Genomic DNA, 16,118 nt, shown 5'->3' on the forward strand with positions numbered 1-16,118 from the left:
TCTTTTTGCTTTTCCCACTTCGCTAGAATGCAAAATTGTCTGTTTGTATTTGATATTGGAATTAAATTAGCTCGAGCGGAAGGAATAAAATTATATAGTTGATTTAAACTAGTTTGGATTGTAGTCAATTGGACGAGCAAATGAAGAATGAAGATTTGCTACATTATAATTACAGTTTTGATTGTGTGTCTGAACGAAACTTGTGTTAGTGCGACTAAAACCTGCATTCTCTACTACTTTCTTGTTTTGATTATTGGGCCGTTGGAAATCCTTTGATTTTATGTAGTAACTTCACTTACGCTAATTATTAATTTCAGAAGATCTGACATTGTTAAACTAATTGAATTGTAAAAACAATATCTTTTATTAAGCCCTTTTTCGCTTAACTATGTGTTTTGTAAACACTCAGAGTGCTTATAGAAGCTGTAGCAACGAGCTACTAAGGAATGACTGTGTTGAAGTTTCAAATGTAAAGCTCGGCAATTTCAATTTCATGATTGTATTCCAGGCAGAGGCGGATCCAAGATTTAAATTCTATGGGTTTAGCTTTCAAAGTTTTCAGCATTCAACACATTATATTATGAGTTCATATCTACTATTTTTGCAATTTTAATGAATTTTTATTTATAAATTTTTACTCCGCGTCAATAGTTATGGGTTCAATTGAATCCGGTATTAGTACAATACATACGCCCTTGATTCCAGGCTTGGCACAACATATATCCTTGTGTACCCATTTTACATCTTAGACCAGCCGGCGGCTCCCTATCCGGTGCTATGCATCCTTTGGTGACTTCTAGTTTGATCAGGGAAAGCACAAAAAATGAATCTGCTAATGAAGGTTACAAATTCGGTTAAGAAGAAGAAACTTAGAATATCGTAGCTGCTAGCTCATGCTTATTTTGGCCGATTGATCTTCCAATATGCTAGTTTCAACTACTCTCGTTCGTACTTGTTTCCCGTGCCTCTAGTGAGTTAGCGACAAAGTTCGAAAAGGTCAAATCTTTGATGATTCCATCATCTATGATTGAGTTGCGAAAAATTTATATATATAAATAAGGTTAAATTAGTTGTTTGATATAGATATCGAGTACGAGTAAATATTTACCACGCCTACTCTTTCCAAAATTTAAAAAAAGAAAACTCCACAGACAACAAAAAGAGAAAACCTGTGCATATGTAAGAGTATAAAAGATGGGGTGTTCATCTTCTCATATTGTTTTAAAAAAATTGCATGACAAATCGATCGATGTCCATTTTAACTTCCTTCTCACCATCTTTGCAGTAGGGCAATGCTGCATATGAGAGCTAGAGTGGTGTGATGAACAAAAGTGTCATCTTTAAATCTAATAATTAATTATGTGTTCTAAGACCTCGAAAAACACTATTTGTCACTCCTCGACTTGTGTGCGAAGTCCGTAAAATTTTCCGGGATATTTTTATGTGAAAAATGGATTAAAATGTGGACTAGAGCCTTAAAACTCAACTGAGTTAACTTTGGTCAATATTCTGAGAAAACGGACCCGGATCAGTGTTTTGACAGTTCCGGTAGGTTCATATCGTGATTTGAGACTTGGGCGTATGCCCGAAATTTAATTTGAAGGTCCCTAACTCAAGTTATGACCAATTAACGAAAACTAGTAATTTAAAGGCTAAAGATTTCCAAATTTGACCACAGGGTTGACTTTTTGATATCGGAGTCGGAATTTAGTTCCGAAAATTTTTATAGTTCCATTATGTCATTTATGACTTGTGTGCAAAATTTGAGGTCAATCGAACTTGATTCGATAGGTTTCGGCATCGAATGTAGAAATTGGAAATTTCATAATAGACTAAGGTTTCAAGTGAGTTCGCATAAGACCTAACTTTAAACGAGCATAACTCTCTCGATATGAAGATTTATATGGTGTATTACCTATTAAAAGAAAGGTCTATGTGTCTAGTTTCTAACGCTTTAAACCGTTCGTCATTTGGACATTCCTACCATAAGTTATGACCAAATTACCAAAGGCTGTCACAATGCGACCATTATGCGATCGCAAACTAGTCGCAAAATGGTCCAGAACAGCCCAGTTCTGGGCACCGATTTGTGCAATCATTGTGCGACCCGCACACCAATTGTGCGTGCATAACTGAGTTCGGAGGATTAATTTTTCTATTTTCATAACCCGACCCTATTTTGATAAATAGGCTTTAGGGTTTATTTTGGAGCAATTATCTGAGATTTTTTATAGAGAAGTGAGAGTGTTTTAGAGAGAGGAAGTAGATGAAGTATTTTGTTCATCAAATTCTTGTTCAAGCCTTGAAATCCAACAAGAAATCCCTCAAGTTCTTCATCAAAGAGGTAAGGTTCTAACCCCTAATCTTCAATTTTGAGTTTGGGTAATGATGGGTGATTAAGAGTATGATTCTTGGGGTAAGTGTTCCTTATCCTATATTGATTATATTTCATAATTCTATACTCATTTACATCATGAATCCGTGAATTTAGGAAGAAAAAAAAAATCAGATTTTTATAAAATCTTCCAAAAACGAAAATTTAAGATTTGAAGGTCCATTTGATATCGGAATTGGACAATTTTTGTATGGTTGAACTCGTAGTGAAACGGGAGTTCGGATTTCGCGAGTTTTTTCGGAATTTGAGATGTGGGTCCCACTGTCGAATATTTAAATGAATTTCGGATTTTTATCCGAAAAATTAGTAAATTCATATGGAATTAATTCCTATGATTCGTATTGAGTATATCAAATTTTTTGTGAATAGATTTGAACCTTTTGGAGACAAATTTAAAAGGAAAAGTTGTGGTCGAGTAATTGATTGGAATTTGCAAAGCGAGGTAAGTGTCGTGGTTAACCTTGACTTGAGAGAATAGAACCCTTAAACTATTTGTTATGTGAAATGCATGTGAACGACGTCTATACGTCATCAAATTAATTGTTTGCATAATTACTTGAAAAATCATAAATCGTTTTAAATCATGAATTAAATATTATAATAATTGTTTCTCTCCTATTCTTTATCAAATATTAATTCTTGAATTTTTGCATTAATTTTTACATGCTATTTGACTTATGTGTCTTAATTGTTATTTGACATTTAACATATTAAATATTGAACTGCCTATTTTCTCCCTGATTTCCATAATAATTTGCTATTTGTCATTGTTTGTTTCATAATTAAATCATAATTATTGTATGCTTGTTGTCTTATAATTTTATATTAATTGTTGCATTTATTGGGAAAATTTCTTCTATAAGAATTGGTAAATAAAAATATTGGAGGAGCGGGTTGCACGCTGCAACAGAATTGATTAAAATGGATATATTGGAGGATCGGGTTGCACGCCGCAACAGACTTATTAAAAGTCCATATTGGAGGATCGGGTTGCACACCGCAACAGACTTATTAAAAGTCCATATTGGAGGATCGGGTTGCATGCCGCAGCAGACTTATTAAAAAGTCGATATATATATATATATATATATATATATATTGTGGGATCGGGTTGCACGCCACAACAGACTTGATTAAAATGAATATATTGGAGGAGCGGGTGGCACGCCGCAATAGAATTGAATGTGAATATATTGTGAGAGCGGGTTGCACGCTGCAACGGAAATTGATGGAAATGATAATTGGTTATGACTGTTGAGTTGGCTTCAATTATTATAAATGAGTTACCTGATTATTTTTATTATTTGTTGTTGTTACTAATATTGCGTATAGGTTAATGTAAGTGACCCGCCTTAGCCTCGTCACTACTTCGTCGAGGTTAGGCTCAACACTTACCAGTACATGGGGTCGGTTGTACTGATACTACACTCTGCACTTGTGCAGATTTCGGAGTTGGTCCCAGCGGCGTACCATAGACTTGCTCGGATTTCAGCTACTCAGAGGAGACTTGAGATATAATTGCACGGCGTTCGCAGTTCTGAAGTCCCCGTCTACTTTACTTTAGCTGTGTGTTTGTTTCCAGACAGTTTTATTTTATTCAGACCTTTATTTGTATTATTCTAGAAGCTCGTGCACTTGTGACACAAATTCTGGGATGGTATTTAGACACCGTTATTTTTAAGGATTATTTACTTCATTTCAGATTTACTTCCGCATTTGTACTTTGTTATTAATAAATTTAAAAATTATTTTAAAAATAAATAATATTATTCTAACGTTGGCTTGCCTAGCAAATGAAATGTTAGGCGCCATCACGGTCCGAAGGTGAGAATTTCGGATCATGACAAATGGTAGGGAGCCCGATCTGCGCAAATCATTTAAGTTTAAAGATTGAATTAACTTAATATTAAAGTGAATGTAAAAGTCCTTTAAATTTGTAAAATAAGAGCAGCTTTAGTTTACTCAAGCAAATTCTATCAAGAGCAGTGGAATATTCCTAAGTCTTCCTCTTGCCACTTTAATTTGTTCTTTTTCTTTCTAGTACACACTCCTTTCTCACTGGTACTTTAATTCTCGAATGATATAAAATAAACTTCACATAACTCATATATGTTGATTGTTGAAGCACTCAAATTGTTGAAGCACTCAAACTGTGTCTTGGGATAAAAACATGGTGGGTTTTCCCTTAATTAATATATGGTCGATGCAGCAGGGGCGATGCTGCACATAACATACCGATGATTCACATGAATTCAATAGCTGCTTAGATCCAAGGACGTCTCCATAAAATTAGTGACCTAAAGCCAAATTTTAATAAGAGGCCTTATACTTTTTTTTTATTAGTACATATACACATATATGCAAAAAAATTAATCTTGTCATTTTTTTCATACTTGCTGTTTATAGTATATATTCTTAAATGACATAAAGTCTTTAATTAACTTCATATAGTAATATTATTTTTTATGTTAGAATTTTGTTAAAAAATAAATGAGATGTTAGACATGTATTTACAATATGTTACCTTTAATATTGTTGTAAAACATGTATTTACTAATACGAAAATTTAAGTAGTTTAATTCAAAGTTTTAAAAATATTGTTACTGTTACAGAGTTGACACCTTTCTTTCCTTTTTAAAATTTGTTTGTACTTTTTTATTTTTTCTACAAACATTAATATTGTCTAATTTGAAATAAAATTATAAAATCCATTATGAAAAATTTTGGGGGACCTAAATCAAGGCTTTAGTAGTCTCCTACTAGAGCCACTTGTCCACCCCTGACATTCTCAATAAAATTTATAGAGTCTCACTTAAGATAAGACAACAATAATAAGAACATTAAAGGCAGTGAGTATGTCATTCATTTACCAAATGTGAATGAAGATGGTTGAATAATACGTTCATGGTGGGGCAATAGTCTGTAAATAATTATTGATCGTTAATAAAGGGCGGCTCAACGGAACTGGTGGCCTAAAATCAAAGTATATTAAAAAGACCCTAAAACGTCTTTTATAAAATCAATATAATATTGAGACACAAAAAAGACCTACATGACTTTGCTATAGTGGTGCGAGCACAACTCATAGATGTATGAGTTAGGCGCACATCATATGGTATTGAATTATTTCCTTAAGTGAAAATGGTAAATGGTGAGCCCTTTATCCATCGTGTTTTGAACCGTGCAATATTTGTCTCGGGGATTTCTTAGTTAAAAAAGATGAGACACAAAAGAACTTGCTTTCTGGTGTGTGGATCAATCAAATGTGACAAAAAGGAATAGTTAATTTAGAGAATTTGAGTTGAAATTAGAAAGTAAAATCGTGAGAACCATGAAAAAAGACTATACATAATAGAAGAAAAATAAAATTGATGAGAAGGTAAATATATTATTTAATTTAGTGAGAAAAATTTTATATATATATATATATATATAATAATAATAATAATAATAATCACTACAAAAAAACTGGAATTAGATACGAACGTCGACGTTAATCTGTCGCTAAATCGCCCGTAGCTAGCAGATTATTTTGATAATCTATCGCTAATCCGTTACTAAATGAGATTAGCGATGAATTTTTCTGGTTAGCTACAGAATTTGTCCGTCGCTAAAATCAGATTTTTAGTAGTGAATTTATTTGGGGGCCTAAGGCAAGGACTTCACTTGCCTTACCCAAGAGCCGTCCTTGCTTAGATCAATATGTGTATTAAAAAATTCACTAAATATTCACAAAAGATAAATTAGTTTTTGCAAAATATTTTTAAAAAATATTTTCCTTCGTACCTACATCCTGATTGCTTTCTCGAAGAAAGATGATTTCTTTACTCGGAAGAAACCTAATCGAAACATGGCCTAATTATGACACGATAATGGTCCGATTATCAGCAATTCGTTAAATAAAAATGTATACTATTATAAAAAAATATATAGTTGAAGTTTAACATTTCATTAAGGAATAATTTTAGAGACCTCCTGGGTTTAGCATAATAATGCCGATATCAATTCTTTTAATCTATTTATCATTGATATAAGAAATTACAATTTAACTAATTCAAAGTTGTTACTCCCTCTATCCCACTTTATGTGACGCGCTTACTATTTGGAGAGTCAAAAGATATTTTTTGTATCACAATCTTTTTTAACTATTTTGAGTTGTTAATTATAATGACTTATCGTACTATTTATATAATTTCTAAATAAGTAAATTTTATTTTTTAAAAATTGAAGATTCTATATCTGAATTCGATAAGACCAATAGGAATATGAAATGCACCGGTCACTATTTCCTAATACAGGTAATAAGTCCAATATGAAATGCACCGGTCCAATTAAGCAGTTCGATATCAATAAGGTACTGTTTTCTTAATCCAATAGGAAATCCTATATCAATAAGGAATAAGTATTAGGAACATATTATAAAAGCAACCCAACTCTTGCAAATTGATATATAATCTCATCTCTGAATCTTACTTTCTTATATTTCTTGTTTCTTGTCTTTCAGCTAAGTAAATTTGGCATGGAGATGGACAGATTGTTGCCACATTCTACGGAAACCAGCATCCTTGTTCTCGGCGCTAACTCCCGCACCAGTACTGGAATGTATATGACGAGTAGGCTTTCTAATAAGATAACTCAGCTAGCTGATAATGTCTATGTTTGCGCTGACGATGCACAAATAGTTGCAGATTACGTTCGCCACTTTCGAATTCAACTTGTCCAGCCAACTACTGTCAAGTCAGCTGCAAACTTTGTTAGTTCATTAATTATCCAATAACAGTAAGGCTAAGCGTCAAACAGGAAGGATCGTTGGTGGACGGGACAAATATGAAGGGGGTACAATATTCCTGTTGGGGGAACAGCACAGTATTGGAGCCGCTACGTTTTGCTATTGAAGGATGTGAATCTAGTTATTTGCATGGTTTCTTGAACCGATCATGGAGGGAAGGGATGAGTCAAGAAGAAGCAGAAAAACTGGCTATGAATGCGGTGTCCCTTGCCATTGCACGACATGGTGGTGCTATGTTGCTACCAAACGCTATACAGTCGTCAAATAATAAATTGACTAAAAGTCGGATGTCAAATCCACGAAGACTTGTTACTAACTATTAACTAAATTAGACTATCCTAATTATCTAAACAAAGAATTAAACCTAGAAGTTTTTGATTCTAAACTAATTAAAATAAGAAGAAAATAACTAATGAACTTTAAACGGAGGAAGAGTAGAGTTTTATATTATCAATGTGATGAAAATGATCTAGCGTGGGCTATCTAACATTCCTATTGTATTCTTCAATTGAATTGACTAACTAATTTATCTAGTTTATTGGTTAACATGGTTAATATTGCTCATAAGAATCTGTCGAGTTCTTACTCGCCTATTCAAGCTAACCTAATGCCTATATGTCTATGGAATTAGAACTAACAAGAATGCATTTATAATTCCTGTAAATCAAGCAAGCAAGACAATTAGGTATATGTCTATCCTAACCACGAATCTGTTCTCCAATGCCCAGGTTCAAGAACTTCCTCTACTCAATCCTATATGCAATCTAGAATTTCCACTTTCAAGTTCAATTCTAGTTTCGTAGATAGTATTCAATTGGTGATCAAACAATTAAATAATTAAGTGCATGATTGAATAAATAAACTAATATGACAAATCAAGAAATCAAAATCGATGTTCGAATAACAACATTCATGAAAGAACCACAACCCTAGAACATGAAGTTTAGCTCCACATAGACATGGTAGCCAAACAACAAATCATATAAAGAAACATAAAAATAACTAAGTCTGGTAGAAGAAAGATGAAATCCGGCCTCCACGGCGGCTCTATGCTTGTGTTTTCTCTCAAAAACGTCCCCCCTCCAAAATAGGTTTAGGACCCTTTTTATACGAGTTGGGGGTGTGTAGGGCCGAAATAACCAAGTCCCGGACGAAATAGGACAAGTCCCCGTCACCAGCGCCCAGGGCAGAGTGGGGGCGCTAGCCCTGGCGCTGGGTATTTTATGCTTCTGGAAACTGGGCCACAGGTAGCGCCCCACGCTACCTGTGGCGCTCAAATGTGCAATTTTGCCTTTTCTTCCCTTTTTAGCTCCAATTCGCACACTTTCGTCCCAAATTGCATCCGAATGATTCCTACACATAGAAATATCACAAATTAGTACAAATTATTATATTATACATCCGAAATCTACGATATATGAGCACAATGCGAGGCAATATACATAAAAATATGCATACTTTAAGTCGAATATCAACATCCCACACTTAAACGTTTCTCGTCCTCGAGTCAACCAACAATTTACACATAATTATAGAAGCACACTATACCATGACTATGGTTGATAGCAACAATTAAACCTTAGCATATCCATTCAAAACACACCTCCCTTTTACTTATTCAATACTTCCAAAATATTCAAATAAAGACAACATGGTCATAACTATCCTAGCCTTAAAAACCGACTCAATATCACAATGCACTCATGGCTTGAACACCCAACATCATAGTGAAGTCTAATAACATTACCTATCCCTCGTGAAATCATGTGCCCTCACAATAAGAACAAGAGAGTAAGTTGAATCCACACCTTCAAATTACATGCTCAATATATTTTAAGAACTCACATAAATCAAAGAAATCGATCACTCTCACAAAGAAGTCACATGCATGCAATTGGTACCATAGGCTTGCCCATAATGTAAACCTCTACTAATGTCGGCTCACTGGATCTAAAATCAATTAGAACTTTTTCATGGTTGTAATGTGGGTTAAGGGACGAGTATGATATATATAAGAATAGTGGTCCAGTCTCCTAAGCACTTTAACACATCACCAAACAACTTAAGCTTAAATTTTTCGATCCACTTCAATTTCACTAATAATATCACCCCAAAAAGTATTCTCTTTTTCTTTAAGCACTATCTTAATTCACACCCACTAGCAATAACAAGACAACAATTTATTCATCTATATTTTTCCTTCTTTTTTCTAGATTTTACTTTTCTTTTTTTTCAATTTCCACTAGAGATGTATTATTCTATAAAACAAATGCATCTTTATTCTTCCATTAGTTCCACGCAAAAGCCACCACACACTTAGACTTACTTCTTCTAGCGCTTATTTTACAATTAAAGTACTTTCATTTGTAACAAGATCAAAATAATATCAATTAAGAATAAAAGGGTATTGACTCGTAATGTGGGTACCAAATAAAAGTTTATAGACTCAAAAGGGTTAACTAGGAATAGTTTTTATTTTGTGATAAGCATTAAGCTCAAAAAGAGCAAAGAAAGCCTAAAATCATTTTTCAAACCGAGCATCACCTAAAAATTTGCCTCGACTCACATACTGGGCAAGTTCTAAACTCAATCACAATAACATGGACTACACAAAACTTCAATTCACATCTGGCACATGACTCACTAAGGACGGTCTCATTCCGACTCTCAACAAATGCAAGTATTCACGGAACCACGAGATATTAAGCATTAAGCACAAAGTGAACATAAGTCAAGTAAATGAGACATATGCATCAATAACATGCTATCCAGTCTGTACATGCATCATAGACAATTTCAAAATATAGGGAAGATACTACACATGCCAAAGCCTAAATATGCTACTATCGACAAGTCAAGGGCGCTTAGGAATCTCATCTTTCTTCCATTTATTCCCTAAAGTTTAACTACTCTAAAAATAAAACATTACTTCCCGGTTCAAAATACATCCCATGAAAAAGAACTGAGGCACAAAGAAAAATCACGGGGGATTATTGCTACATAAGAAAAACTAAAAGACATATTTTTGTGTGTGTTATTGGTTAGACTTTAATCCCTCGAGAAAATTGTCTAGGAGATCCATCGTCAGGAAAAGTTTAATTTTTTTAATATTTTTTTTTATTTTGATTTTCCATATTTAAAAATAAAATTAAGTTACTAAAACTACTACTAAAATAGTACACTACTACAAAAACAAAAATAAGAAGTTAAACTCAAAATAAGAAGTTAACGCCTTTTTTTTACTACTAACATACTACTACTAATTATCTAGAGAAATTTTTTCACCCCACTTAAAAGAGTGTAGTGTCCCCAATGCACAAATAAAGCAAAAATAAATAATGAGGGTTGACAAGAAACTCCCTGAAAGGCCAAAGACCGAAGCAATATCGACTCACGGGGTACTCAGACTTCTCCCAAGCATGATCCTTTGTGCGGGCATCCTCACTTAGTTCCAACCATCTGGATCACTTTTGCACACTTACTATGGCTTTGCTCCATATGCTCAAAATCTTACAAAATAAAAAAACACTACAAAAATAATACAATAAGAAAAAAAATCAAAACTAAAAGAAAGCAGTAAAGGTGGGTTGCCTCCCAACAAGCGCCTAATTTAAAGTCGCGGCACGACGTGAGCCACTTTTTGCCTCCACCTCAAACTTATGAATTGAGCCCCTAATTTGGCTTTAAGCTTTCTATTATGCTCCCGGGGCGGTGAGACAAAATTAATTGGGCCAAGCAACTAATATCGCATTCTACACTTCTTGGCCTTCAGATGAGGTATGTAATTATGTCTCTCTGGCGCGACGAATTCAAGAATGTAAGCACCTCGTTCCTCGTCCATTGTCTCCTCCAAAGGCTCAGATGACTCGATTTATATGTCATCATCCAAACATAGTGTTGAAAAATATATGGAATGAGGAACAATACGCCCTAACTCTAGAATTGTATTACTCTTTACATCCTCATATTTACATGCACAAAAGTCTTCAAATATAACATTATCTGCTTTCTCACATGGCTTCAGTATACTTTTCTCAACATGGGCATCATCAACAAAAACATACTTGAATGATTGACTCTCCACTTTTAGCTCATCAATTTGGCGTATAAGCTCCTTTTCAGCTTCATACAACTCAATACTATTTTGTTGGGTGTTAGACGCATCAACCTTTGCATTCAATTGAGCCTCTAATTCGTGAATAGCAGTGCCAAATTATTCAATCTCTTATCTTAGTTAAGCTCTTTCTTCTATTAAGTGTCTCATCCCACTTGCAATTTTCTCCCATTGAGCCTCATATATTTCTAATTTTTCGGATTGTTCCACCAACAACATATGGCTCAAAATCTCCACTTTTTCAAAATTGTCTTCTTCCTCGAACTCACTCTCTTCATTCAATTCTTCCATATTGGCCTTCATTGTGATTGTTACCCTCATTTTTTTCATATCTTTTTTGAGTTCATTATGTTGCTCTGCTACTTGCCTCAAAATATCCCTAATATATGCATCACATTCCATATCATGCACTTCATTGCTCCTATCAAACTCACAAACATTGTTGGAAAGATCATAATAAGGGCTCAGAGAAGGATAAAAAAATTTAGGACAATCATCCCAATGGCCACCTTGACCACCACACATATTACAAATATTCCACTCAAAGGATTGAGATTGTGTGCACAACTCGCTCCCGGAAATATTCTGATAATTTTTCTACCAGTGAGGTCCTCCACAATATGGACAGAGATCATCAAAATAAGAATAACCATCATTCGAACAATTTTCATTCCAAGATGCCATGTTAAAATAAAAAAATACTAACTAAACTAAAACTAAAAAAACTTGAATAGATTAAAAAAATAAATGTCTAATCTAGAAATAGCTAATTCTAAGTCCCCGGTAACTGCACTAAAAACTTATTGCGACCAAACGCACATGCAAGTATACACGGTCGTCAAGTAATAAAGTGACTAAAAGTCGGATGTCGAACCCACGAGGACTTGTGACTAACTATTAACTAAATTAGACTATCTTAATTATCTAAACAAGAATTAAACCTAGAAGTATTTGATTTTAAACTAATTAAAATAAGAAAAAAAATAACTAATGAACTTTAAACAGAAAAAGAGCAGAGCTGTGGGCTATCTAACATTCATATTGTATTCTTCAATTGAATTGACTAATTAATTTATCTAGTTTATTGGTTAACAGGGTTAATATTGCTCATAAGAATATGTCGAGTTCTTACTCGCCTATTCAAGCTAACCTAATGCCTAAATGTCTATGGAATTAGAACTAACAAGAATGCATTTATAATTCCTGCAAATCAACCAAGCAAGACAATTAGGTATATGTCTATCCTAACCACGAATCCGTTCCCCGATGCCCAGGTTCAAGAACTTCCTTTACTCAATCCTATATGCAATCTAGAATTCCCACTTTCGAGCTTAATTCTAGTTTAGTAGATAGTATTCAATTAGTGATCAAGCAATCAACTAATTAAGTGTAGGATTGAATAAATAAACTAATACGACAAATCAAGAAATCAAAATCAATGTTCGAATAACAATATTCATGAAAGTACCACAACCCTAGAACGTGAAGTTTAGCTCCACATAGACATGGTAGCCAAACAACAAATTATACAAATAAACATAAAAATTACTAAGTTTGGTAGAAGAAAGATGAAACCTGGACTCCAACGCGGCTCTATGCTTGCGTTTTTATCTCAAAAACGTTCTCCCCTCTCCAAAATATGTTTAGGACCCCTTTTATACGAGTTGGGGGGTGTGTAGGGCCGAAATAACTAAGTCCCGGGTAAAATAGGACAAGTCCCCATCACCAGCGCCCAGGATAGCGTGGGGTGCTAGCCATGGCGCTGGATATTTTATGCTTCTGGAAACTGAGTCACGGGAGCGCCCCACGCTACCTGTGGCGCTCAAATGTGCACTTTTGCCTTTTCTTCCCATTTTCACTCCAATTCGAATACTTTCATCCCAAATTGCATCCGAATGATTCCTACACATAGAAATACCACAAATTAGCACAAATCATTATATTATACATCCGTAATCTACGAGACATGAGCACAATGCGAGGCAATATACATAAAAGTATGCATACTTTAAGTCAAATATCATGCGAGCAGTGATGGCGCAGTTCACTGTGACTATTAGTAAAGCTGGAGCTACAGGGAAATTGTATTCTCTGCTACTCTTACATTCAAAAGCGGATCTAGGATTTAAACTCTGTGGGTTCAATTTTTAAGTTTTTTTACTATTGTACTCATTATATTTTTAATGTTAGTTCATATGTATTTTTATAATTTTTACATATAAATTTTTACGCCGCGTCATAAGTTATGAATTCAATTGAAATCGTCGGTAGAACACTACGTCTGCCCCTGCTTCCACTTGGCATCAATAGACACAGCCTGTGAACTCACTGCTGGAATTGTAGTATTTAGTATGTGAGCTTCTAGAAATGTACTTCCTCTCCCAATTAAATGATGCATTTCGAATTTCGAGAGCCAAACAAGTTATTTTTTACCGCAATTCTTATATGCATTTTGAATATTTTGAATTGTAAATTATAATGACTTATAACACCTTTTTATGTAGTTTCCAAACATGTCAATTTTATATCAAAAAAATTAAAGATTGAATATCTAAATACGCGAAAAGTTCAACTCTCGAAATCCAAATTGTATCACATAAATTGAAACAAAGAAGGGAGTATTTGTTTTCCTAATATACCAGTACTAGCTCCCTATTGTGGATCATTGTTCTTGCCCTCCCCTTTGCCCTCAGTTCCTATTCTGTAATGTCATATTTGCTTCAACAAAATTTTATTTCCTTATTATGTTTCAAAAGATACGGAAAGGACGAATATTTGCTTTTGTAATGTAAAGATTTAAGGATGCTTATGCTGAAGGGGCATTTTTTGTTTGGTTGCGATACTTATATAAATCTTTTGTTCAAATTTAGTAGGCGAGGGGAATTTTTTGCCTCCTAATGCCTCTACTCTTCGCTAAATCCCGTTCCTTATAGCATGTATATATGCAAGTATATGTTTCAATGTACCCGAATTACGAGTGTTAGCAACAGTCCTTAAGACCTGCTCGTAAGAGTCCTCTTCTCTCAATTGTCCCTCATAAAATGAATCTTTTTTATGATAGTGAAAAGAAATGAGTAGCTACGAGTAGTGCTGGCAAAATGAGCCCATATTTTGTCAAACCGTCCAATCCGTCTATATTTTAGTGAGTTAGATGAGTGATATTTCAGTCGGCAGGGCGGATGCACCTTTGTCCAACCGGTGTCATCCGACACCGCTTCGTCGGAAAACTTAGGTATTACACATATAAGCATTGTGCAAAAGATATATATATAAATCAAATGACATTGCTGAACAAACGATAGTGTCTGGTTTGATGGTCAAGCGTCTCACTTGCAACGTCGAGGTTTGCGGTTCGCGGTTCGAATACTTCGTTTGTGTTTCTTTTGCATGTTTTTTCCTTTTAAGCCTCTTTTGTTTAGAAATAGAACTGTGTCCTCTTCCGTGGCACCATAAGTGATAATGAAATACTATTTAACTTCTAAAAAGTAATTGTTTTAGAATAAGATAAACGAATTTAAAACCGTAACTACGAAAAAGTTCTCATCCTCTATAACTTGTAATTTCTAAGTGACGGTTTGTGGTGTTGCTCTTCTCTATTTCTTTATCACTCATATTTATTGTAGTAATTTGTTCACCACTTTAAATTTCGACATCGCTTACCAAATATCATGTGTACGCCTATGCAGTTAGGTAAAATTTGGACTTTAACCTATATAAATATGGATATTCATGGGTAAAATATGGATTAGCCTAGTGTGTTATTTTTAACTTTTGCTCACTCAAATACATGATATCATTTTTAAAACTAAAAATGCTATAAAGGTATTCCAACTATACTTGTTATCGGCCCGGGCCAGCCCAATAATAGCCCGGTACGCTAGGGGGTGGGACGGGTTGGGTGAGGGTTTTGGGGGGGGGGGGGAAGCCGGGGGGAATGAACATTTTTTGATAACCGGTGCCCCGGAACCCGGTTACCCCTTACCGGGTTTTTACCGAGCTACAGCCTGGTCCAGCCCGGTTACCATTGTCAATTTTTTTTTAATGTTTTGACCATTGCCAACGGTCAAATTCACAAATGACCGTTGGGCAACGGCCATTGTTTTTGCAAAAATGGCCATTTCGGCCTACCCCTTAAGAAAATAGCCCCTCCCCCACCCCTAATTGATAATTTATAATTTTGACCTTTTAAAAACTATAAATAACCCCCCTTCTTGTTCATTCTTTTCTCACAAGTTGCTCTCTTACTACTCTAAATCTCTCTTGATAATATTGCTTATTGCTCTTAAATTCTCAATTACTTATTATTTCAAGTTTCATCAAATATTTACTTTAGTCACTACAAAATTATAATTATCAAATATCATGTATTCAAGTGAAGTGTGGTATCAATATTCAATATCATCAAATATCAAGTATCAGTCTTTCAACTGAAGTTTGATATCAAATTTAGTGCGGCATCCGGAATCCCGGTACACTCGTTCCATCTCTTTCTCTTCTTTGTTGTATATTTTTATTTTATTATAAAGAATTATTAATTTAATTTACATAATGGATATATTTAGAGGAGCCAAAAAAGCGTGTACTAGTAGGGGTGGTAGTAGTAAGAGTAAAACTTCTAAAAAATTAAGAAGTAGTGCTGGTTCTTCTAGTAGCTTTACACATATTTCTCAAAGTTCACCTGAAAATTTAAATGTAGATTATGAGCAACTTCAAAAAAATTATGGTATAGATAATAATTTAGATGATACCAATTGCCTGATAATCTTCAAACATCACCAACTACACTTGGTAATGCTAGTCAAACTCAAAATACTAGGAGT

At 34.4% G+C, this 16,118-nt stretch overlaps 1 protein-coding gene across 1 annotated transcript; it reads left to right on the forward strand.

Moving 5' to 3' along the window:
* The first annotated feature begins 5,536 nt into the window (after window positions 1-5,536).
* LOC104108897 (proteasome subunit beta type-6-like) lies at window positions 5,537-7,507 on the forward strand. The gene is made up of 4 exons (XM_070178400.1): window positions 5,537-5,546; window positions 6,626-6,693; window positions 6,900-7,148; window positions 7,196-7,507. Exons 1-4 carry the CDS (start codon window positions 5,537-5,539, stop codon window positions 7,505-7,507), a joined length of 639 nt encoding a protein of 212 aa, XP_070034501.1.
* Window positions 7,508-16,118: the final 8,611 nt, after the last annotated feature.

The sequence above is a fragment of the Nicotiana tomentosiformis genome, chromosome 6 (assembly GCF_000390325.3).
Source record: "Nicotiana tomentosiformis chromosome 6, ASM39032v3, whole genome shotgun sequence".
Classification (NCBI taxonomy): domain Eukaryota; kingdom Viridiplantae; phylum Streptophyta; class Magnoliopsida; order Solanales; family Solanaceae; genus Nicotiana; species Nicotiana tomentosiformis.